Source organism: Diabrotica undecimpunctata, chromosome 7, assembly GCF_040954645.1.
Source record: "Diabrotica undecimpunctata isolate CICGRU chromosome 7, icDiaUnde3, whole genome shotgun sequence".
NCBI classification, from domain to species: Eukaryota; Metazoa; Arthropoda; class Insecta; order Coleoptera; family Chrysomelidae; genus Diabrotica; species Diabrotica undecimpunctata.
Genome location: NC_092809.1, coordinates 12,573,406 through 12,600,090, shown reverse-complemented (window position 1 = coordinate 12,600,090; position 26,685 = coordinate 12,573,406). Strand labels below are relative to the sequence as shown.

The following is a 26,685-nucleotide window of genomic DNA, read 5'->3' as shown; positions in this document are numbered from 1 at the left end:
CAAAAGTTTTCAGTGTTTTTGTTATTATATAAAATGAATTCATCACAAATTTGATTAAGACTATTAAGTCTAGACAGTATAAGCCAAATATCCGATATCATCGAAATGATTGCCAAACTAAGTTGGAATTGGGCTAATAAGAGTGAAAGATGGCATTTTAGATATTGGATGGTGACAGAGAACTGACAAAAGAGGTAAAAGAAGACCATCCACACGCTGAACAGATGATCTGAAAACAGTACACATTGAATAAAAATAGTTCAGAAGAGAATGGCTACTTTTGAGGAAAGCTTATGTTTAACAGTTGACGCAATAGGCTTGATGATAATAAAGATGATTTCCACAGCAACACATATTTTATTAGTTTTCTATTTTTTAGGTTTTATTCTAATTTGATAGTATTATTATTACCAGATTTTTTTAAGTAGAGGTTATTATTACTATATTTTATCTGCATAATTTATTGTTAAGTGTGACATAATTTAATAGCTATATTGTTATGATACTTTCCCTATTCATTTTTTAATTATCTGCCATAAAATTTAAATTAAAATATTTTCTGGCTTGTACCAAGACTCTACATAAGAAATATTATGTTTTATCAAGCTCCGGCAACACCGCATCCGTCTGACGTTGTTTAACTCCACACCGGCCCTGTGTGCTGTCACCTAATCCATCTGTGTGTTGCTCTTCTACACTTCTATGCATGCAAAACATTTCAAAGTAGATCAATCTGCGATACTTGAAAACGCATGTCAAGTTACCCGTGTATTTATCAATTGTTAAATGTCCTGCCATTGAGAATTTAACCAAGCGAAGTGACAAAAGGAACAGGAATAAGTGAATCGTGTTGTTTACATCCCGATTTGTTGATCAAATAAACTTGAAAAATGACCGTGAAAGAGAATTATTTATCGGTAACTACCAGTCGGTCGCCATCTTTTAAGTGACTTTACTCTTCCGATTGAACTTTTAAATAATATTTTGACAGGGTAATGAAATCGGTTTAGTGAGTTTTCGTGGACAGTTTTATAGTGCAAGAATTTCGTTTTGTTTTAGTAAGGACGGCGGCCCGCAGACCCAAAAGGTAAGGTTAGGATTCTTATTTGAAACCAATAATAATAGCCAACTTTGTTTCTTTAATAACAGTCAATTATTTTCATTGCATTCATTTAATGTACAAGTTAAGTCACCTTTTGTGTAAATACGTTTACATACATATTTTATTTGCTAATATTTTAGTTAGAATAGTATGTTTTATTAGATATTTGTTTAAAAACACAGGTGGACGTAATACATATAGTTCCAAATAAGGCAATAGTTTTCTAGGAGTGTATATATCTGGGTTGAATAATAGTTTATTACAAGAAATAGTCGAAGAAATGTCTATTTATTTGTTTATTTGCAGTGTAAATATTATTAGCAATAAGATTGAAAAAAACTAGGATAGGGTGTGTAATATGTTCTTTCGTGAAGATGTCATTCATTGCTCTTGGATATCTAGATTATGTACTTACGTCGATACTCATATTATTTATCCTAATCTAAAAATAGCTTAATGTAGTCACGTGATTCTGTAATAATGTAATTTATTTCTTGAAAGGAAACTCTTTCAGTCTAAAACGGAAGTTTACTAAAATCGATAAATAATAATATAATAAATAAAACCATATTCACTTTGTAAACTTTGTAAAGGGTTGCTTAAAAAAACGGGTAGCTAATAGGAAGTTATTCGAGTATGAAACCCTGTCGTCACTATCCGATTCGCATTTGTTTTAAGTAGGCCATATTTAATTTTGGAAGCCAGGTGTGTGTGTCGTATTCCTATTCTTATAAACGAAATCCTACGTTTGAACTCTTGACGATGCTGTACATTGGGTAAATGAGGTATTTCATGCATACACCAAGTCGTTTCTACGTCGTCAATACTGAAATCTGCCATTTTCTCCGTTGAACTTGCTTTTTTAATTTGTTCGTTTAATAGGGATAAAGGTCAAATGGAAGTGGATTATTATTCCCTGACATTTTAAATTAAAGTATACTCGACTATGTATTTTAAACAAGAGATACTGTGCTGTTGTTATTTGTATTGTTTATGATCAGATGGTTTTCTTCTTAATTGAGAGGTGTGAGTATGAAATGCTCATATTGAACCGAAATCGTTTGCTGGAAAGATTCGTTTTAAAATGTTATAGAGGAAAGATTCGTTTTTTAAGCCACTGGAAATTCTATACATTTTTTAGTTCTTACAAAAAGTGTAAAGGCAGTGGAATAGCGAATATTTTCTTCAAGCAGTTAATGCTGTTGTTCCTCATAGATATTTGGCATATCCTTAATGAAAACGCCGATCTAAGCTATTTTTTAACAGACTGCCAAACTATTTTTGAAACATATCAATTGGGGGCTAATGATACTCCATTTGCCTTTGATACATTTAAACTGATACAAAGATTTTCAAGAGATCAGTATAGATCTCAGATCAGTAAAGGACGTAAAAATAATCTCAAATCTAGACTGGAATAAGACGGCAGTAATGAAAATTATTAAATAAAGTTATTTTATAATTTATTTATTAAGTATTTATATTATAAACAAGTTATATTATAAAATAATTCATTAAATTATTATATTTGCATTTAACGCCATCTGTTAACGTATTAACAAAGCATACGTTGTTTACTTCTGACAGACCTGTCAATTCAGACGAAATGTTAGATTAATAAATAAATATCATTCGGTAGTAAATTTATTACGAACGGTGTCGTCGTAGCCGACGACACCGTTCTGATCGCAAAAACACTTGAAGAGCTACAGACATTGGTGAATAAGATAGCAGACTGCAGCGAAGAATATGGACTATCTTTGAACATAAAGAAAACTAAATTTATGGTAATATCGAAATCAACACAAAATGTCCAAAATTTATATTTACACAATGAAATTATCGATCGAGTTAGCAAATACAAATATTTAGGCACTTTTATAAATGAAGACAACGATAGCTCAGCAGAAATCAAAATAAGAATAGAAAAAGCCAGATCCATATTCACTAAAATGAAGAGAGTGTTCTGCGGAAGAGATTTGAGCCTTGAAATGAAACTTCGCCTGATGAGATGTTACGTACTTTCTGTGCTTTTCTACGGAATGGAGTCATGGACGTTAAAAAGATTGATACCAAAAAATTAGAGGCATTTGAACTGTGGATGTATCGCAGAATCCTGAGAATATCATGGACCGAGAGAGTCACAAATGTCGAGGTCTTGAGAAGAATGAATAAAGAAAAGGAAGTCATATTTACGATCAAAAAACGAAAACTGCAATACTTGGGACACATTACAAGAGGCGAAAGATATGAACTGCTTCGAATAATTATGTAAGGGAAAATAGCAGGGAAAAGGTCCATAGGAAGAAGACTAAACTCCTGGCTAAAGAATCTACGGGAATGGTATAGCTGTAGCAACAACGAATTGTTTGGGTCATCAGTTTCGAAAATACGTATAGCCCTGATGATCGCCAACCATCGGAACGAAGATGGTACTTGAAGAAGAAGAAGAAGAGTAAATTTAATTATTTTACATAAACTCCTCCTCCTCCTCGTCAGTCCTAATCCCTTTTGGAATGTGATGACATCATCAGGCCTTTACAGTTTTTTCACGATTTCCCTCCATCCTTCCCTGTCCTGGGCTAGTTGTTCGGCTTCATGTAACCCTTGGTTAATCAATATTTTTGTTTGATCTACTCAACGGCTTGGAGATCTTCTCCTACGTTTCTTTCCTTCAACTTTACCCTCGACTATCAGTTTAACGTATCTACCATCGTACCTGTTCTTCTAGCAATGTGTCCAAAATACTGCAAATATCTCTGTTGTATTTGTTTAAGCAATCTATTCTTTACTTTAAGTTGTTTTAATATCGATACGTTAGTGCGATGATCAATCCAGGATATTCTTAACATGCGGCGGTATACCCATTTCAAAAGCTTCTAGTTTATTTTTTTTAAGGTGTACGTTTCGGATGCATATGTGGCTATGGGAAAAATGAGTGCCCTTACCAGCCTTAGTTTTGTGTGTATTGTTATGCTAGAATTTTTCCAAATTGTTACCAGTTTCATCATAGCTGTTCTAGCAATAGTCAACCTTCTACGTATCTCTCTGTCATACCCTCCGTCATTTGTTATTAGGGACCCTAGGTATATGAAACTATTTACTACTTCAAAGCCCCCAATTTCTTTAATAATGTGTTGAAGATTATTCCGAGCTCTGTCTACTATCATGATCTTTGTCTTACTCCTATTTAGCTTTAGTCCATATGTTTTGCTTTTCTCCTCCAGACATCTTATTATGTCTTCCATTTCTTCTTGATTTGCTGCGATTATTAAAGTGTCATCAGCATATCTTAAGTTACTGATTTTTTGACCTCCTACTAATATTCCGCCCTTCCATCCGTCTAGTACCTTTCTCATAATGTATTCGCTGTAGATATTAAACAGAATTGGCGAGATTATGCATCCCTGCCTGACACCTGCCTCTGTTCTGAAATGATCGGAATGGGTGTTGTTTATTTTTACTGTGCACTTATTATTTTCATATAAGTAGACTTTTAATTAGTTGAATTAAGTGGTGGGGTGTTCCCATTTCCGCTAGTATGGACCATAGCTGCTGCCATTTGACTTTATCGAAGGCCTTTGTGTAATCCACAAAGCACATAAGCATAGGAGTATTGAATTCACGAATTTTTTTGTTTAGCTGTCTGACATTGAGGATGTGTTCTCTTGTGCCTTTTCCTATGACAAATCCCGCATGTTCTTCTGATATCTGAGGTAGTAGAAAAGATTTTAGTCTTTCATGTATTACATGAAGTAGAACCTTGGTTGAATGCGATATTAGGGTTACCGTTCTGTAGTTGCTGCAATCTAGCCGAGTTCCTTTTTTGAATATAGGGATGAAAATGGATGTTGTCCAGTCATTGGGCCACTCTCCGGTTTCCCAAATCTTTTTTTAGATCATATGCATAACATTTACTCCAACATCTCCAGTTTCTTTTAAAACTTCTGCGGTGATCTGGTCTGCGCCAGGAGATTTTCTATTTTTTAACTTTTTGATTGCTTTTTCTACCTCTGACTTTAGAATTGGTTCTATCTCTGCAGTGAACTCGTCGTGATTTGCATTTTGAAGATCATCTGCATATAGACTTTGACAATATTTTCTCCATACCTCCGCAATTCCCTTCTCGTCATTTATAATATGTTGGTTTTGATCCATTATTGTTTGTGTGATTGGTTTCCTATATAGGAATTCCCTAGATAGATATCGGACTTTGTTATATAACTCATGGGATTCATACCGGTTTGCACGTCTCTCTAGTTCTTCGCATTCTTCATTTAAGTATATGTTTATTTTTATCGTCACTACATGCTCTTTTAATTTCTCTATTTAACCTTGCTAATTCGTTTTTGTTGCTGTCGTTTTGATATATGAGAGATTTGATTCTCCTTCGCTCTTCGAGAAGTTGCAGCGTTCTGTCTGTCATCCAGTGTTTTCTCTTGATGATCTTTTTTTCGGTTCTGGTTGTTTCTACAGAGGTTTCTATGGCATTTCTGAAACCTTTCCACATTTCTACTGGGTTGTCTTGTTTAACTTGTGTCCTAGTTTCTTTTAATGCATCTCTAAATGTTTTCGGATTTGAAATCTCCAGCCTGTTTTGAGTTTGGTGCGGCACTGTTCTTTTTAGCTTCATCTTGAAGCAAGCCCATAACAATTTATGATCGGATCCACATTCAGCTCTTGGTCTAGTTTTTACGTTTGTAAAACATGTCTTCCATCTGTTTCTAATCAATATGTAGTCGATTTGGTTCTTGTATTCTCCATTTGGGCTGGTCCACGTCGATAAACGACGGACATGATGTTTGAACATTGTGTTTACAATGGCCAAACTGTTTTCGGTTGCAAAATCTATTAAACGTTCGCCTCGGCTGTTTCTAATACCTAACCCATAGTTTCCTACATTTTGGATGTTATAATTTCTTGTTTCTCCTATCTTAGCGTTAAAATCGCCCATGATTATGAGTGGTTCTTTAGATGAAATATAACTTATTGTGTCTTCAATAACGGAGTATACGTCTTCCACTTCATTGTCTAACGCGTCTGAGGTTGGCGTGTAGACCTGAAGAATCTGCACTTTGTTTGGTAATGCTAGTAAGGTTATTTTTTAAGTCTATCGTTTATCGGTTCGTAATCATACACGTATTGTGAAACTTTTTTAGTCACCATAATTGCAACACCATTTCTTTCTGTGTTATTTGCTCCCGATATGTATACAACATGATCTGTCGTTCGGAAGTGTCCTTTTCCTTTCCAATGGGTCTCCGAAAGTCCGCTTATTTCTATATCCTCTCTTTCGACTAGTATATACAGTTTGCCTGGTTGCAATAATCCTTGAACTTCTTCTTCTTAACATGCCATACACCAAAGTGCGTAGGCGACTATCTCATTACTAGAATTCTGTTCTTGGCGGCGTGACACATCTCGCCTGTATTGTGTATTCCTATCTATTCTTTAATATTTCTTAACCAGGATAATTGTTTGCGGCCGGCTCCTCTCCTACCTTCGATCTTCCCTTGTAGGATTAACTGTGGTATTTCATATTTTGCTCCTCTCAATATGTGCCCAAGGTAACCAATCTTGCGTTTTTTAATTAATTTAAAGAGTTCTCTTTCCACGCCGGCTCTCTTAAGGACGTCATCGTTTCGAACTCTATCCACCCAAGGTATGCGCATCATTCTTCTTAATGACCACATTTCAAATGCTTCAAGTTTGTTGATAGATGTTTTTTTCAAAGTCCACGTTTCCATGCCATAAAGCAAGATGGACCATATGTAGCACTTGACCATTCTGTAGCGTATTTCGAAATTTAGGTTTTGATTACATAGGAGCGGTCTGAATTTCACAAAAGCTTGTCTTGCCATTTGTATTCGGGTTTTTATCTCTTGTTGTGGATCCGATTGGTCATTGATTGTGGTGCCAAGGTATTTAAAAGTTTTCACGCGTTTTATGCGATCGTCACCTATGCATATTATCGGGTTTTCTGGAGGGTTTCTGCAATCCTTGAACAGTCCATATAAACTACATAATATGTTTAAAAATAATAATTGTATTTACCTATATGAAATTATTTTAAAATGAGAAGTGTCATAAACATTTAAACAGATAATTCAATATTGTTATTAATTTGATGACATTTATGACATTTGAGACGTTAAGTCCCAAAGCATAAACGCGCTACTTTTGCCTCGGACCAAAGTCTTTTTTTTGTACTTCCGACATCAAAGTTATATTAGTTTTTGTGTGTGCATGACAATTAAAACAAGGAAAAACATTGTAGTCGCTTTTGGTGCACATGGTCTGTGGATAAAATTTTTTGTTCTTGGTTTTAGTCCAGACCAAGTGCACCAAGTTGTCCCACACAGTTTATAATGCATGAAAAAAATTTATTGCAATAAATATTGTATATATATATATATATATATATATATATATATATATATATATTATGATATTTTGTTACATTAATTTCTTAACAGTACTTGCATGGGTATCAAAAAAACACTTAATACACATAAAAGTAGTTGAGGGGCAGCCTGGACAACATGTATGTACTTGTTTAGCATTTTTCATTGCTGATTGCCTTCCATCGCGTTCTGAAAGTGTGTATCTTCCTCTATTCTCTTTTTCTCTAATGCAGTGTTGGACGGATTGTTCTTGTTGTGGTTCGGGAGCACACCTAGTGTGTAGCAATAATAAAACTATTTTTTCTCCAAAAGAAGTAATAGGTATTGTGTTACCCGTAACATATTTGTAAAGCACATGCGCATTGACAACTACCGTATTAGTCAAAAGTTCGATAGCGACTTTCTGGTACCACTTTATACTTCTACGAATGGGAGAACTGTATGCCGCTTTTTGGTCCGAAACATCAATAAAGGCTTTTGTTGCTTTGTATTCGACAACAGTCGATGGCTTAGTAATAGTTCCACGTTTAGTTTCTACTTCAATCATTGAAGAAGGATCCTTAGTGTTAGTGGTTAGAAAGAGAATGCCTCTCGTATTTTTCCACCTCTTCTTCCTCCTCTTTATAAGCAATTCTGCTTGTTCATTGGCGGATTAATACCTCTATGGGAAGGTTGTCACTCCATCTTTTGCGCGGTTGTCCGATACTTCTGCCGATTGGTGACTTATCTCTTGCTGTTTTGACGACACGGGTCTCCTCCATTCTGGTTATGTGGGTATTCCATTCTTTTTTTCTATTTTGGTCCATTCATTTATACACTGTACTTTACATTTTCTTCTAATGTCTTCACTTCTCTTTCGATCTCTCAGCGTATTTCTTGTAATTCTTCTCAGTACTCTCATCTCTGTCGTTTCCAGTAGCCTTTGCGTTGTGGCTGTGTCGTGTTTATGAGGCATATGTCATTATTGGTCTTACACTGGCTTTATAAATTCTTGACTTCATCTCAATGTTAATATGCCTGTTGGCTAACCTCATTTTGGACAAATTTTGTAAATCCTCACCTACTTTATCTGAGTTAGATATTCATTATTTTGATAAAAATTATGAAATTTACTTGGTTGAGCAAACTTTGCAGATGTGTGTATTTTTTTGTCGATATTTCCTTTGATTTACCGCGAATCACAGGCAGCGACGCAGGAAACTCAACATGTCTAGTATTTCTTTTAAGATCAACAGATCAACAGAATTAAAATTAGTTTTAAAAAAACGTAATTCCAAATTATTGCTGCATACTTAAGTGGACAACATCTGACATACGAAAGTCTGTATTCTGCTGAGTTTTTGTTCTTATAATAAAAGGTGAACAGTTGTTGTGAAGAGTTTTAAAATCTTTGAAGTCATTTTGTTCCATATTAATTACATTGAATGGTTTAGAATGACAGCAAAGTCGTCTTAGCTGCTGCCAGTCCCAGGGAGTCATGAGTTTTAGGGTGTTTTTTTTTTCGTTCTCTTTCAATTCAAGAGAATGATCACTATCCACTGGTAAATCCACACTAAATGAGTATGCCCATGTAATAAAAACTTGTGATTTAAAATTTTTATCTATGGATATTTGTGAATTATCCACAAGTAAAGCATGACTATTACCATATTTCTGTTCTGGGATGGGCAATTGTCGGAACACGTAGTAATCTCTCTTACGTTTTCATTTAAAAGCTTCAGTTCACTTCAAAAATCGTGAAGCCATTTCGTTTGCTTACCCCACGTCTAGACTTTGATTCATCCCACATCATGCAAGAAGTAACATTACCTGAAATGTCTGAAATCGTATAATTGTACGTCCATAATTTGAGCTTATAAAAACTCTGCTGGTTACTTAGAACAGGCACTGCCAGACATTTCTGTAAACCAAGTGTCAATAATTTTATTGTTCCACCACTTGTCGCTGCTCTTTCCTTATCAAATATTTTTAATTCATACCTGTTATCAGCCTAAATCGCCAGCTGACAAAGACAACAAAATCGTCAGAAATCAAATTGATTACATTCTAATAAAACACAGAACTCGAAACTCGATTCAGGCAGTAAAGGCATATCCAGGAGCAGACGTATCCTCTGATCACAGTCTTCTTATTGCTAGGTTTCAACTTCAACTAAAAAATACGCAAAAGAGCGGCAACAACAATAAACTTAACATACAGAAACTAAAGTCAGAAGAAACAAAAGAAAATCTCAAACACGAAATCAACACAAATCTAGAAACCAAGAAATAATTGCAACGTAGAACAGCAGTAGATTCTTCAAAACCTCTATATTGGAGCCAAGTAAGAAAGTATTTACAACTACCAAATATAAGAAAAAATAATGGATGACCGAGGAAATTCTAGAGTTGATGAATGAAAGGAGAAAAAACAAAACCATCAATACGATCCGCTATAAACAGCTTCAAAACCAAATAAGAAGAAAAATTAGGGAGGCTAAAGAAACCTACTTCTCTGAAAAATGTAAAGAAATAGAAGAACTGCAAAACAGATATGACAACTTTAATCTACATAAAAAAGTCAAAGAACTAGCCGGAGTAGGAAGTAGAAGAACCTCGAATATATTGCTCGACAAAAATGGAAATATTATATTGGAGACAGAACAGAAACTACGACGATGGAAAGAGTACATCGAGGAATTATTTCAGGACGAGAGAGAAGCTAGTACATCTGTAGATAGCCAAACGGGAGATGTAGGCCCAGAGATAACCAAATCAGAGGTTAGTCAGGCATTAAACTGAATGAAAACCAATAAATCTGCTGGTCCAGATGAATTACCAAGCGAGCTATTAAAGTTGGTGAGCGAGAAAAACCTAGAAATAGTAGAACTGTTCAACGCTATCTATACTACGGGAATCATCCCTAGAGAAATGTTGACATCAGCATTTGTGTGTTTGCCAAAGAAAGTGAATGCCAAAGAGTGCAGTGACTATCGAACCATAAGTTTAATGTCACATACCTTGAAAATTCTGTTGAAAATTATCCACGCCAGAATTCACACTAAACTGGAGCTGGATATTAGTGACAAACAATATGGGTTCCGCAATGGTATGGGTACCAGAGAGGCACTGTTCTCCTTCAACGTGCTGACGCAGAGATGTTTGGATGTTAACCGTCCTCTTTACGTCTGTTTTATAGACTACAATAAAGCGTTTGATAAAGTAAAACATGACCGACTCATGGAAATTCTAAAAAATAAAAACCTAGATGAAAGAGATTTAAGGCTAATAACAAACCTTTATTACAATCAACGAGCAATAGTACGAATTGAAAAAGAGACATCTGAAGAAATGGAAATAAAAAGAGGAGTCAGGCAAGGCTGCATACTATTACCTCTATTGTTTAACGCTTATTCTGAAGAGATAATTCGAGAAACTCTGGAAGATGAAACAGTCGGCATAAGAGTAAATGGAGTCTTAGTTAACAACATCAGGTATGCAGCTGATACAGTAATAATAGCCGATAGTTTACAAGACCTGGAAAGACTCATAAGTAAAATAGTAATGTGTAGTAGGGAGTACGGACTCTCGCTCAATATCAAAAAGACGAAGTTTATGAAAATTTGTAAAAACATCCACAATGCTAACGAAATCTTGACAGTAGAAGGCCAGCAGATCGAAAGAGTAAAAAAGTACACTTACCTAGGAACACTTCTAACAGAAAATAATGACTACACTGCAGAAATCAAAGTCAGAATCGAAAAAGCACGTTCTAATTTTATGAAAATGAAAAAGGTCCTATGTGGCAAAGATTTAACATTAGCTCTTAAAGTACGCCTAACAAAATGTTACGTATACAGTGTACTATACTATGGAGTGGAATCATGGACGTTAAATCTAGACACAATGAGACGACTTAACGCCTTTGAAATGTGGACCTATAGAAGAATTATGAGGGTTTCCTGGGTAGATAGAGTTACGAACAATGAAGTACTGAGAAGAATAGGTAAAGAGAAGGAAGTTGAACTAACAATTAAAGAAAGAAAGCTACAGTATCTCGGACATGTGATGAGGGGCGAGAAGTATGGCATCCTGCGACTCATAATGCAAGGAAAGATAGATGGCAGAAGAAGCATCGGAAGAAGACGAATTTCATGGCTCAAGAACCTGAGAGAATGGTTTGGATGCAGCTAAAAACAACTTTTTAGAGCTACTGTGTGTAGTTTTAGTGTAGCTCTGAGGTACAGATATATATTAAATGTGTGTGTAAAACAATTATTCGATTTATTCGTGTGCGTTGGACTTATCTGCTCATTCAATATTTTAATGCTCTTGAAATGTTATAACCTTATAACATTTAAAAAATGCAACATCTCTAATTTTTTCTACTTCACGATAAACATTCCATTCCAATGTAAGGGGCGCTTGAGTCAGCGGTTTAACGTCACCTTCCAGTTGTTTGGAGTGTTCTACAAGGACATTTGATAATCACTTTTATTTGTAATAAGATTGTTACTTTTATGTATATTTCGAAATTTGAATAATTTATGTATGTATTTAACGTAAAAATAAATTAAAAATACAATAAAAATAACAAAAACGTTAATCGATTTTTGAAAATATAAACTTCTTTGGTTTAAATCAACTCCGCATAATGTAATGTTTCCATCCATATATACCTATAATAAAAACGTATCTATACCTACAATAAAAACGTTGTCTTTCTGGAAGGCAAGAAATTAGAAAATTTCTTTTTATTGGTAAGATACATGAGTTGCATATAAAATAAAAGCGTATGCAGGTGCAAAGATGGCTGCAGGTCTAGTTTTTTTCTATTTTGTGCAATTATTTTATCAAAAACCCAAAAAACTGTTTTCTTAGGTTTTTTTGGGGATTTTGTCCATTTTATAGACTTCAAAATAGATGAAGTCAGGGTTTTTTTATAGGTTATATACACCCAGGTGCAAAAAAATCGATCCATGGGTATTATTTGCTGAAAAAAGAAAACGTTTGAAGATATTAGTTTTAAATCAGGTATATATGTAAAAGTATATGTTAGATTAAAATAATTTTTACAGATTATCCAAAAAAATCATTTATTTATAGACATACGCCAAAACTCGAAAATACAAGAATATTCAAAACTTTCTGAAATTAAGAAAAACATTGATAATAAATCAATATCTAGTGTTTCCCCCTCGGCCCCTTATAACAGCCTGTACACGTCTAGGCATTGAGGTAATTAACCTCTGGATATCAAATTGATCCAATTGGTCCCATATTGCTTGAAGAGCCGTTGTAAGTTCAGCCAAGTTGTTTGGACGGGGTACTCGTGCTCGAAGACGTCTTCCCATCATATCCCATAGATGTTCTATGGGATTGAGAACGGGACTGCAAGCTGGCCAGTTCATACGGACAATTCCCACCTCCTCTATATATTGGTTGACGATTCTAGCACGGCGAGGACGCGCGTTGTCGTCCATAAAAATAAAATTAGGTCCAATGAAAGGAGCAAAAGGTACCACATGCTGATCTAAAATTCTTTTTATGTATCTTGCAGCAGTCATAGAACCTCTATCTACAATAACTAAATCAGTATGGGCTTCTGAACTGATACCAGCCCAAACCATAACGGAGCCCTCCCGATAACTTATTCTTTCCGCAATATTACATTGAAAATATCGCTCTCCGTGTCTTCTCCAAACCCTTTCTCGGCCGTCTGGTGACCTTAGACAAAATCTGGACTCATCTGAGAACAATACATTGCTCCAATCTGCATCACTCCAGTTTTCATGTTCTCTTGCAAAAGCAAGGCGAGCTCTGCGATGTTCTATGGATAGTATTGGAGATAGGGCTGGCCTTATGGATAATAAATTACCTTCTACAAGTCGTCGACGAACTGTCCATCTGCTTACATCCACATTTCTCACTTCGCTCAGACGATTTGCCAGTTCAACTGAAGTTAGATGCCGATTTCTCAAACATGATGAGACCAGAAATCGATCATCTCTTTCGGATGTTAACCTTCTACGACCTGTTCCTGGTCTTCTCGTGAAGTTACCGGTGTCGCTAAAACGCCGAACTGCTATTTGAACCGAAGATCGACTAACACCCAACATTTCAGCTGCATAATATTGGCTACGACCATCTTGGACTAAAGTCACCGCCCTTGCAGCATCTGTCGGAGTTAGAGACATTTAGGAATAATAATTAAATAAAAATATAACACGTTTTGAAAATAAAATCACTACACTAGTATGGTTGTTGAATTAAAAACAACATTCAATAAATATCTACTTGCTTCAGACCCTTTTTGACAAAAACCTGAAATACCAATTTGTTTTAAGAAATATAAAGCAGTATTAAAAATATTATTTTATTTCTCGTATACGAGGGTACACCGAAATTTACATACGTAATTTAATGTCTCTAAAATTATACAACTTAAAATAAATAAGGAATGGATCGATTTTTTTGCACATGAGTGTATAATTTGAAGAAACTGGGTCCTTTAGGACATTCAAAAATTTGGATAAAATGCCGTTAAATCCCCAAAAAGCATGTTTTTTTGGGGATCCATTAGATAAAGCATCTGACATACCACTTTGGATATTTTTATATGGTCTCAAAAGTGATTTATCCTAAGAAGTATTTTGTAAAATAATTTTTTCAAGCAAAATATTTTTTTAAATATATTCTACATCTTTTTTTATTTCTACGTATTAGGTGTTACTTGTTCAGAAGCAGAAGGGCACGATGAAAATATATATTCATATATAAAAATAAATACGTAAATAAGTTTAATCGAAAATTTGTTCCAGCATTAACAGCGATATCTTCCTTGTTCACACTACTAATTTTAGTCATTTTGAATAGATGGAAGCACTTATCAAGAAATTAGATTCAAGTCGTGATTCCGGTTTTGTTTGGGTCGTGGTTGACAGAGGAGGCTTCGCTCATCCCGCTGGGATTAGGTCAATAAACTGGATTGTCACTGTTTTAAACTACATATTAAATAAATATCGAATATTTTGGAATTTTTCAATTCTTTTTTTGTAGTCACTCTTATTTCAAAATAATTTTAGATTACTGATTTTACTCATATACTTAGTAGGCTGATATACTAAATTGGTTTGAAATATGTTGCCGTTTATTCAGCGCTTAGTGCCATTCGTACATTTTATCATAAAAAACCTTCACGTAAAGGAAAAACCATAGTAATTCGGTTATTTTTATTTTAAACTAGTAAGTTTAATTAAATATTGTTTTGATTCAAGTAAGTTTAAATCAAATATGCCACCAATTCGACACTGCAATGAAACCCAAGCAGCACAGATTGTAATTTTGGTCAATCTAGAGTTTCGAATATTTTATAAAAGGTACCATGAGACAGGCAATTTTGTACGACGGCCTGGTCAAGGACGCCCAAAATGCACAACCGCAATTGATAACCATTTTTTGGTTCTTAATTCTACAAGAAATCGCTCATTGACATCGATGCGCCTCAGAAATGAGCTACTAAATGTCAGACAAGTAAATGTGTGTTAAAAACAGATAGTCGAAGATTAAAAGAAGCAAACTTAAAGCCTAGTAGCCCTGCAAAAGTTCCACGTCTTCTTAAAAATCATAAAGCTCGTCGTTTAGAATTTGCAAGAAGACATATTCATTGGAATATCGACAACTTGATGAGACCAGAATCCTATTATATAAGCCAGATGGTCGAAACCACGTCTACAGAAGAGTTGGAGAACGATTTGCCACCTGCAATCTTGCCCAGATCGTTAGTTTTGGACGTAGTGGCGTAATGCTTTGGGGAGGTATTAGTTGGGAGGGACGCGCACTTGTGTTAATGAGTGTAGATTCATGTTAATGCAGGATAATGCTCGACCATATGCCGCTGCCATAGTAAGTAATTAATTATCTTGATGAGATCCAAATTCGAAGATTGGATTGGCCACCATTTAGTCCGGATTTAAATCCAATAGAGCACATTTAGGATCATCATTTAACCCGGATCTATCCACTACTGGATATAAGTCTCCCTCAGTCTTTTCCATGTATTTCTGTTTTGTGCTGTTTGCATCCAATTTTTGTCGATCCGTTTTATGTCATCAGACCATCTTGTTGGTGGACGACCTCTACTTCGATGTGCTTCTTGTCTCGGTCTCCACTGTATTATTCGCTGTGTCCATCTGTTATCCGACATTCTAGCTATGTGCCCCGCCCAGTTCCACTTAAGGGTCATAATTCTTTCTATGGCATCTGTCACTCCTGTTCTCCATCTTATTTGCTTGTTCGTGATCCGATCCCTACGAGAAATGCCTAACATCGATCGTTCCATGGCTCTTTGGGTAACACACATTTGGGATATGTGTGACTAAAACGCTATATACGACAAAGAAATTATGTTCCAAATACGATAGGGCAGCTTCGGTGTGCTGCAGAGGATGAATGGAATTCAATTTCCTAAGGGCAAGTCCAAAATTTACTTTCAAGCATGCCGAGAAGGATGCAAGCAGTAATAAGAGTTAGAGGGGGAATACTCGTTACTGAACATGCACTTGTTTCAATTAAAAAGACTTGTTTAAGTTAAGACATTAAACATTATTTTTGTTTCACAATTTTCACCGCATCATCATCATCATTAGTGGTGCTACAGCTCTAGTTGAGCCTTGACCTTCCCCAGTCTATTTCGCCAGTCGTTTCTGTTCATCGCCAACCGTTGCCAATTTGCCGCGCCGATTATCCTTGCGTCCTCGTCCACACCGTCCCTCCATCTTAGTCGTGGTCTGCCTCTACTCCTATTTCCCACTGGGACCGATAATAGAGTTCGTCTGGGTGGGTAATTTTCATTTGCTCTTGACACATGTCCAGCCCATCTAAGCCTACCTATTTTTATGAAGGATATTACATCTCTACCATTTACTATTTTTTTATACTTCTCGTACAATTCGAAATTATATCGCCTTCTCCAAATACCATTCTCACAGAATGCGCCCATTATTCTTCTTAGTATCTTCCTTTCGAAGACGAGCAGAAGATTTGCGTCTGTTTTGGAGATGGTCCATGTTTCTGGCCCATATGTCAGTACTGGTAGGATGAGTGTTCTATATATTATTAGTTTGGTTTTCTGGCTTAAATTTCTGTTTTTTAGCTGCTTGCTTAGTCCAAAATAACATTTGTTTGCTAGCAGTACCCTCCGTTTTACTTCTTCAGATGTGTCATTATCGTTTGTTATGAGAGAACCCAAATATGTAAACTTATTTACTACCTCAAAATTATATTGGTCTATACTGAAGTTTTCTTCGGCGTTTCTAGCTCTATCTCTGTTATTTGGAATAGATGCTAACATTTTGGTTTTTTCCTCGTTTATTTTAAGGCCCATATTTTGTGCGGCTGTCAAGAAGGTGGAAGTCATCTCTTTAAGTCCTCGTGTAGTACGTGCGATCAAATCCAGATCGTCAGCGTAAGCCATAATCTGCGTTGATTTATTAAAGATTGTTCCCCTATTGTGTAACTCGGCATCACCGCATAAAAACTTAAAATTGTTCATTAAACATTGTTAAAATAAAATCTTTGTCATAATAAACGACTTGATTGACCAGAATTTATTTTCAAAAATGAAAAATTAAAAAGTTCCAAAATATTCGATATTTTTGTCCATGAGTGTATATATTTGCCATGACTATTTGCCATTTTCAATAAGCACTGTTATTTATAAACATTACATTATACCAGTATTTTACATTGACAGATGACATCTGGCAGGTATCTTAAAACACGAGTGCTTCAGGATCGTATCTTAAATATCCGCCATGGTACATTTAAAAGCAACTCAACTTATTAAATTATGATACATATTAAATTTTTATTGAATCATCTCCAATATGCATCTTTTGTTGTAATTTTGCTCTTTTTCTGTACATTTTCAAAATCAAAGAAATGGCTATTTTTTAGAGAATGTTTGGCTAGGGCTGTTGTGTTTAATCTGTTGGTTTGTACACATTATTTTTGTGTGCAACAACCCTTCTATGCAGGTATTGGTACGTTTGCCCAATATATGTTGAATTGCAGACTTTACAATTTATTTTATAAATAACATTTGACTGATAATCTTTATTAACCTTGGGTTTAAATTTTGAAAAATATTTTCCAGATGTTTTTGACGATCGCATAACTATTATTTATAAATACCAAATTTTATGTTTTGTGTTACTTATACTGGAATTGAAATGAGTATTATTTTCAGGCTCGGATGGGGAGTAAAAGGGCTTGGTACCATGGCAGATAACCGCTGTTTTTCTGGAGGCGGTAAGTAAATATTTTAAAATATTTTGTCACATAATTTACAAACCTGAATCGCCGTTTATAACTGATACCATTTTAATATTGTTCTGAAGCTATTTTCTTGTGGCATTTTGCTACATGCATGTAGCATGAAAGCTAAAGTAATTACTATTTAAATGGGAATAAGCCACAATTAAAGGTTAAATTACGTTTATTGACGTTTCAATTTCCACTTCGGAAATCGTTCTCAGAATACTTTTGGTATTTTGAGTACAATTACATACAATTTGGTCAACTATATAAACTGTTGGTTTTTCATTACGTTTCGACGTTTCCAGTAACTCTGATTTAAAGGCGTATTCAGGAAAATTGATATTATTTTTAACTAACCAATTTTTTATGCTCGGTACGTTCCACGACTGTTTTGGTTGTTTCTCCAAAATCTCCGAATGGTAAGGTGCATTATCTAAGACTATAAGTGATGGTTCACTAGACTAGGTTTTCATGGTAATTAGCAAATTTTGATTTTGAAGAAAAAATCAAATCTGCGTTTTCTATGAAGCCTTCTTTCCCTCCTACATGAAGAATGATGTTTCTTTTGCCTTCGCAAGCTGTGTGTTTTATTGATTTTATGCTATCGTCTTGCCAAATTCTTTTAATTCCACCCTTTGCAGATATCCATGTCCCATCTAAGTATACGAATGTTGCATTTTCAGATTTAAGTCTAGTATATTCTCTCAAAAATTTAATTCTTTTGTGAAAAACAGTACTCCTTTCGCATAAAAGTAACTTATTATTTTCTTTTTTGAATTTAAATCCTAAATCTCTCAACACTTTCCAAAGGCTAGTCCCCTTAATTTCAGAAACTTGTCTTTCTCTTATTTTGGCCAGTAAAGTATCTAAACTGACATGTTGATTGTTTTCACTCATTCGATACAAAATATTGCTAATTTCAAATTTTTCTCCATCAGGTAAGTCAATGCTTCTACAATGTTTACAAGTTGTTTTCTTGTCTTTCTGATACTCAGTCACAGTAAGATCTTCTTGAAAATCTCTGACAGTCTTCATTACAGTTTTTAGCTTACTTTCATTTATCCCGAGTGCGTCACAAACGCGTTGATTTATACATAATATTGAATTTAAAGGTCCACATTTGTCTCTTTCCATGGTAAAGTATTTATGCACATTTGCAATTAATTAATCAATATCCAATATGTTTGATAAAAAGTTTAGAAATGGTTGGAAACCGTACATAAACAAATTAAAATGTTTCCTCCAATTATTTTATGGTCAATCTAACCACCACTATTTAAATTGACAAAATGTTCTAGTTTACTCCGAAGAAAATTAAAAGTGATATTTTAGTACTTTGTATATATTCTTTGAATATAAATTATTATCCTTAGCACGGTAGTATTTGTTTCAGAAAAAATTAATAAACAAGTAGGTGAAAGAAATTTACGTTAAATAACATTATGCAAGAATACTATTTATTAAAAAAAATGTAACAAACTATCCAAAACTATGAACAACGGGTTAATGACACATATATTTATTTTATACTTAAAATTTAGCAAAGTGTAAAATATTATGGAGAACTCCAGTGCAGTTTGCCGCGCCTTTTACTACAAGGACAGGTTTTCTGCGAATTCCATTAATCGTTTAGAAGTGTAAGTTGGTTGAATGTACTTTATGTGTAGTTGTGTAGTTATGGATTTATTAATTATTAAGTATTTGTTAATTTATTATTATTAACTTCCTAGTTCTCATTTATATTTTTTATATTACAATGTTTTTCTGTTTTCTTTTTCAAAATTCTTGTATTTCTGCCATAATCTGTTATGAATTAAATAATTAATTTAATAATTTAGCTAATAAATAACATTATACAAAATATTTGTTCGGATCTTTGTTCCAAAATTGTCCATTTTAAATTTCCCGTGTTTCCCTATTATCTGATCGAAGCGTCAACGCCGCAGCAAATCGTTTTTTTTTTTCGTATCATTCCCATCGAATTAACCGGGTTTTCGTATTGTTCCAACATTGGAATTGTGTATAGCGATATCTAGCGGTAGGAGGTCGAACGAGGTCAATGGAAATCCTGCGGCGACCGGCTCTGAGCTTTCGTTTGTTTTCATTACGACGATACGACATTCTCGTCCACTGCAGCATCTCGCCGTCATACCACGTCACACGGCATGGCATGCTTCGATTCAATTCGACAAACTGATGAAAGGTGCGCTAGTTATCACAATCTGCTCGATTCGGAAATACGAAAATGAGCGGGAATCTTGAAGAAATTTAAAATGAATATAATATATTAAAAATTATGTCTACTGTCTTGTTTGTTAAAGAGTGATCATAGAATGAAATAACGCGAAGTAAAAATATTTTCATTTTACGAAGGTTTGGTTACTATTTCAGGTATTTCCTCATTTTCTTCTTCGTCTTTTTTTTACGGAGCACTATATAAAATATCCTTATCATTTTAATTAGTGTATAATGGAAATTTACCAAAATTGTGTTCTTCGTATGTTAGACCTTAAAGCCTGTTGTTTCTGGTCTGATTTAACAGTATTTGCGATGTTGACTGCCAGTCTCTCTCCATCCTTTAGGAGTCTGCCTTTTGGTCTTTTACCTTCTGGTTTTCCATCTCTTACTATTCGCCCAAATCTCTCTCTTCCCATTCTGTTAGTGTGTTGGTTCCACTCTCGTCTTCTTTGCCATCCCTATGACGTTATCATGTACTTACACAAGTCTTGCATTGCGTATTTTTTCTTGTATCCTCATACGTGTTTTTCCTTCTATCCTCATGTTCTTATTTGTCCATATTACGTCTCTATGCGGGTTTCTTCGGAGACGTTTCTATAATACGATATTTGCGTTCCCAAATAACTGAGTTTTGATACTTGTTCTATTATTTCTTATTTAATTGGTACATAATATTATGAACGCACAAACATTAAATTTCACCCAATGGTTTATGCAAAATTAATGATTGAAGGTCCAAAAATGTCAATTTTTCTCCATTTTTAGTTTTTCAAAAGTTTTGTAAATTTTTTTTATGCAAAAATCTTGTATTTTAGCTCTTTTAATTATAAATTAAATGAGACTTTGTTAAGATCCGATAGGTCAATTCGTTTTCGAGATATGTTTAATTATAAAAAGGTTTATAAATTTTGCAACTTTTTTTGTAAAAAACATAGAGATATAATTCTAAGTGGATTCACTTTTTGGTCGTTTATATTTTTGTATAGAAATACAAATAATTGATTAAAAATGTTTCAACTTCTTATTTATTGCTTTGAAGTATGGGCAACTTTTTCGTTATAAATTAATTAAGCTAGGGGCCCCCTATACTTATATATGATTTTTATAGCTGAAGTCAAGACAAAATTGTAAAGAAAAAACGTTTTCTTCGGCCAATAGAAGTGGAGTTAGCTGAATTTGTTTCACAGCTGCTTTTTTTAGAAAAAATAAGAATTAAAATTGGCTCCATTCAATAGTTAAAGGCCTATATTTTATGAGAATATAATTCTTATTTAAATAAAGCCGTTAATTATAGTAAAAAAACATATATAAATTTGACTGTTTTTCGAGTAGCCGAATTGGCTCGGTAGTGGGGGGAACTCTTCTCTTGTCAGCCCTGCCAGAAAAAATTCGGAATTTAAAATTCTCGGAAAAATTTATATGTCCTTTAAATATCGACCAATATCGATATTTTTTTTTGGATGTTATTAAAACTTTAATCATCTTTATTTTACATATGGTATATTTTTTATACTCTTTAAATGAATTTTTTTCTAATATTCCACGAACTTGGAATTCCAGTACGTAATCAGTAATATATAAAAGAGAAAACAGAAACAACTGTATTATTTACAAAAAAGGAGAGGATTGCTACAAGAATGATCTGACCAGATAAAACATGCTCTCTGTGTGTATAGGGATTTTGATATTATAAATTAACTGTTATAACTACTTATATTATTTTTTATAATCAAAACTTTATTAATTTAACAACCGTTGTGAGATAATAAATAAATCGATCAATTTGGTAATAATAAAACTTGTGACATTGCCTCTTGAGCTCAAAAATTGATTTTTCTGTGTAATACAGTACAAAAACCTTCTAATTTAAATTGAAAAAGCCTAATTTAAATTAAAATAAGCTCAAGGTCTTAATGGGATGCCGCTGTTTGATTTTATTTGCCATTGTATTCTATTAGATGAATCTTGTCATATAATATCTAGCATGTCACGATTGGCTACTTGCTAAATCCTGTCATATGACTTATCGCATGGTCCTGTATGTTACGTCGATTCGTCACTATAAGCTTATGGTCTTTTTGACAAATAATCCTCTGACCCCAACCCTTTATTATTTACTTCTTAAGCTATCCTCTTTAAAACGACTTATACGTCACGATCCAACCAGCTGTTCTCGAGCTGAACGACATCGGAGTGGAAGTGAAGGGGAGTAGCCAACTGTCCCAACTCTACTATAATTTAAACAAATTAAGCTAACACCACTTTTACAGGTCGTAGAAGAAAACTTTTTTTAATCTTTGTCTTGACTTGGAGAACAAGGTGGACAGCAAGAAGCATGGCAAGACCTTAAAAGAGATTGGTAGATGACTGAGCAGTGGCAGGCAAACAGTGGATTAGATTGGTGCAAGATTCAGAAAGACGGATTTAATTGGGAGAGACCTAAATTCAGGAGTGGGTGGAAAATGGTTGACGAAAAAAGAGAAAAGGTAGCAAATTATATTCTGTTCAGGGTTGCTCAAAATAGACCAACCATCGATCTATTAAACCATATCCGCAGACTTTGAGGCATGGAATTTTTCATCTTCTAAACCTTCGTCTACTGTATGTCTTTATCTGTAATATTATTTGAAGGAGATCATATTTTTGGTTAATTCTCATGATGCAACTTTTTTTCTCGTATCAATACACCTCGATTTTTTAGGTGATCCATCCATGATATTTTAGGATGAATCTATACAGAAAAATTTCGTCTTGCAGATACCTTCGGAGAAAGTCCAAAGTTCTCTGTACAAAACCTTTTTTCTTATATTCCTATAATGTATATATTTTTGTTTTTCTATAGTTTTTATTTGTATAATTTTATAGTAAATTACCAACATACCTAATTACCACATAATTAAACTATTATGTTAAGGATCTATCTGTAAAGAAGGTAATACATACCTATAACCACCAATGCTTAGCGTTCCCCAAAAAACGATGTTAAAGAGTTTTAATGCCCGTATAAAACCTGACACCCGAGTATAATCGCTTTACCAAATTATACAGCGGGAATATAGGCCAGAGATGCAAGGTAATGTTTAGCACCAAATTACGCCAGTATATTTCACAGGTGGAAATATTTTGTTTGGCGTTCCTAATACTGTTTTTTTATTATTATTTTTTTATCAGAATTTAATAATATTGAACAGTATAGTACATGGTACAGTATTGTTGCAGTTACTCACTCTAAAGTAGAAAGATGAAAATCTCTTCATATTGGGAATAATCTTTTTAATTACCCCTTTTTTTGCTGTTTTTCTATTATTTGAAAAAGCATGTTTATATTTATCAACTACTGCAACTTCAATGAGGAGAGGACGCATGGAGAGATAGATGGCGACTGCGTATCGAAAAAGGTCGTAGAACGTTGTAAATCGATTCATATATTATTATATCATCATCAACCTGTATGAGTCCACTGCTGGACATAGGTCTCAGCTCTTTCCATGTGCCTCTGTCTTGTGCAGCTTGCATCGAGTTATTGTTAACACGCTACAGGTCATCAGTCTATCTAGTTAATGGGCATCCTCTGCTCCGTATTGCTTCTTGTCTTGGTCTCCACTCGACAATACGTTTTGTCCATGGGTTGTCTGATAATCTGGCGACGTGTCCTGCCCAATTCCATTTTAGCGACGCGATTTTTGCGATGATGTCTGTTCTTTTTGTTCTACGACGTATTTCTTCGTTTGGTACTCTGTTCCTCAGAGAGACAACCAACATCTGGCGCTCCATAGCCCTCTGAGTCACGCGAATCTTATTCACTACCTTTTTTGTGAGTGTTAATGTTTCTGCTGCATAAGTGAGTACAGATGAGCAGAGCAGAATGGGAAACTTAACATGCTTATTGATAAACGATACATTTAGGTTAGGTAGAATAGTATCCTTGGTATTTTAGACTGATTTCGTTTAATTATTGCAGTATTTAATCCACTGCACCAGATTGTGTCAAATTCAAATGTCAGCAATATTATCACGAATTGAGATATGTTGTATTGTAATATGACTAGCAGTTTGAGTTTAAATTCGCAGTGATCTTAAGACTCCATGGCCGTGTTCTCTTAGTATCTCATCATTTATATACACATTTTCTCTTTTCTGTCCATTTTTGCAATTTGTAATAACTCAGGTTTTGTGAGTTTTGCATCATACTTGATCTTGTTTTTTGTCAACTATATAATAATTTCCATTTTATTTGAAACAGTGGAAGGTTGCTTTTCTAGAAGAACACTGTAATAGGGAGCATTATCCATCAATTAATGATGGCTACTTTAGATTTTGTTGAGCAAAATAATAAAATTTCTTCAGTAGCAAATCCTTTCGAAGATCCAGCGTGAGCAATTATAAAACTTTTACCATCATACCCTTTTGGTTTAAGTACACTTTTAACACTGTTGTGTTGCCAGGAAATTGTTTTTTTTTGTTTCCATAGAAAAGACAGTTAAGATTTGATTTCACGTAGGTACATGGCTTCTACAATTCGCTTATTTAAGAAAGATTGATGGTAAGGTTGCTGGCCTCATACATCATTGCTTGAGTCCCGTCTAATTTGATTGATTCATTTCCTCCACTCTTTTACGTTCCTTTCAATATTATTTACTACGTTGCATATTAAATTAACTTGTTCCTTTTCATCGTTTTCTTCTATGTGACTAGTGGTCTTCATTGTTTTCTTTTACCTGCTAGGCTTTAGTATAAGGCTTATCTGGCTATATTTGACCTGGGTTTCCGCAACGTGTCCACCTATCCACCTCCATTTCCGTTTTTTTTTTTTATTTTAATTTCTATTTTTTCCTCGTTCGTTATTCCCCACAGTTCTTCTGTTTGTGATTTTGTTTGGCCAAAATATTTTCAATATTATCCGTGGGCATCTGTTTACAAAAGATTGCCTCTTTGAAAAAGTTTTTTTATTATATTTCCATGTTTTGTCTCTGTATACCAAGACTGATTTCACATTTGTTTCAAAAAGGCACAGTTTCGTTTTTTTACTAATACTTGTCGAGGCCCATACCTTTCGTAATGTGTTGAAAAATACAAGCATGTGTAGAAGAATAATAATTGATAATAATAATAAGAGTGATAGGTAGGATTTACCCATGGCTTTTATTCTTTTACCGTTGTCTGTAATAATACCAATTCACTCAATGAACCGGACTATTTAATAGTCTCTCGCCGGGTTGTAAAAGACATGGCACGAGCGCGGTTGGCCTTGTCCATCAAGGGTTGCAGCGGTGTTGCCAGCATTAAACTCACTTTTCTGTAGAACATCTTTGTCTTAGTTTTGACTAGTACTTGTGATTAAATGGCGCTTTTCAACAAGGTGTGTCATTTCGTGTCACTTTTTATGAGGTTCATAGAGTTATAACAGGAATCAAGCGACTAGGTGTGGTTAGGTGTTTTATAAAATGGCAGCATCGCTTAGTCGTCATCTGAATTGATTAAAGTTGTATTGGAAATTCTTGAGTTTTTGATGTTGATCGTAGGGGAAATAAGGGCACAGGTACATCTATATCAAAATTATTTTCGTTTCTGTATTTTCAACGAGGATCTTACTTTATATTGAATCAATATTTATTATGTAGTTAATAAAATGAATGGTGTAAGTGGGTATATGAAAAGGAGGTAGAAAAAAATGTTAATTCAATAGAAATTAATGTATTGGTAGGTTCAGCGATAAAGCGGTACTCTAAATTCTTCTTCTTTTGGTGCCTATTCGTTTCTGCCATGGTTTTTTAACCATAATATTCTTCTTCTCCCAAGTCCTCGCTTTACGAATACTTCGCCTTAAAGAATTATTTTCAGTAATCTTTATTTAGTGCCGTTTCTCATTATGTGTCCGAGATATTCTAACTTTCTCCTTTTAATCGTATACATCACTTCTATTTCTTTCCCCATTCTTCGTATTACAGTCTCGTTGGTTATCTTATCCGTCCATGATATCCTTAGAATTCTTCTGTATAGCCACATCTCGAAGGCTTCAAGTTTTTTCTCCATCGCTTCAGTGAGTGTCCAGGATTCAACTCCGTAGTAAATCAGTTAAAAACTTTAACATCGAAGTAAAAACTTCTGCTGGAAGTGGTATAATATTTAACTTAAATTAAAAAATTAAATTAAAAATCCAAATGGATTATAATAATAGTTCAGAACGGTTTCGGACCTATCAGTCCATCTTCAGTGAACTTTCAAGTACATACGCTAGTAACCGCAAAACCAACTAGTGGTTAAGTTGAAATTGCAGACTACATTCTTAATTCATACAAACATTCAATATTATACAAACCATCGAAACATCTACTTCCATAATCGAATACAGTCAAAGATAAATGGAAAACTCCAGTACAAAGCGGAGTCAGGCAGGGTGACTCGTTAAGCCCACTTCTCTTTAATATAATAATGGACGAAATAATACAAGCAGTACGTAAAGGTCATGGTTACAGAATCAGGTCATGGTTACCAAAGAAATCCAAATATTATGTTATGCAGACGACGCCGCATTAATCGCCGAGACAGAAGACGAGCTCTAAAGATTAACACACACCTTCAATACAACAGCCAAGAAATACAATATGATAATATCAGCAGAAAAAAAACAAATGTATGACAA

At 34.4% G+C, this 26,685-nt stretch overlaps 1 protein-coding gene across 7 annotated transcripts in view; it reads left to right on the top strand.

Moving 5' to 3' along the window:
- The first annotated feature begins 702 nt into the window (after positions 1-702).
- Positions 703-26,685, top strand: part of Tlk (Tousled-like kinase) — a 475,437-nt gene continuing 449,454 nt past the window's right edge. For 4 of the 7 annotated variants that reach the window (XM_072536711.1, XM_072536708.1, XM_072536705.1 and 1 more), the window contains exons 1-2: positions 703-1,087; positions 17,734-17,795. In XM_072536711.1, coding sequence (XP_072392812.1) covers positions 17,765-17,795 — 31 coding nt within the window. In that variant the 5' untranslated portion in view covers positions 703-1,087; positions 17,734-17,764. Of the gene's footprint in view, positions 1,093-17,733; positions 17,796-26,685 lie in introns of all 7 variants that reach the window. The other 3 variants (XM_072536703.1, XM_072536713.1, XM_072536709.1) reach the window with 3 other exon arrangements.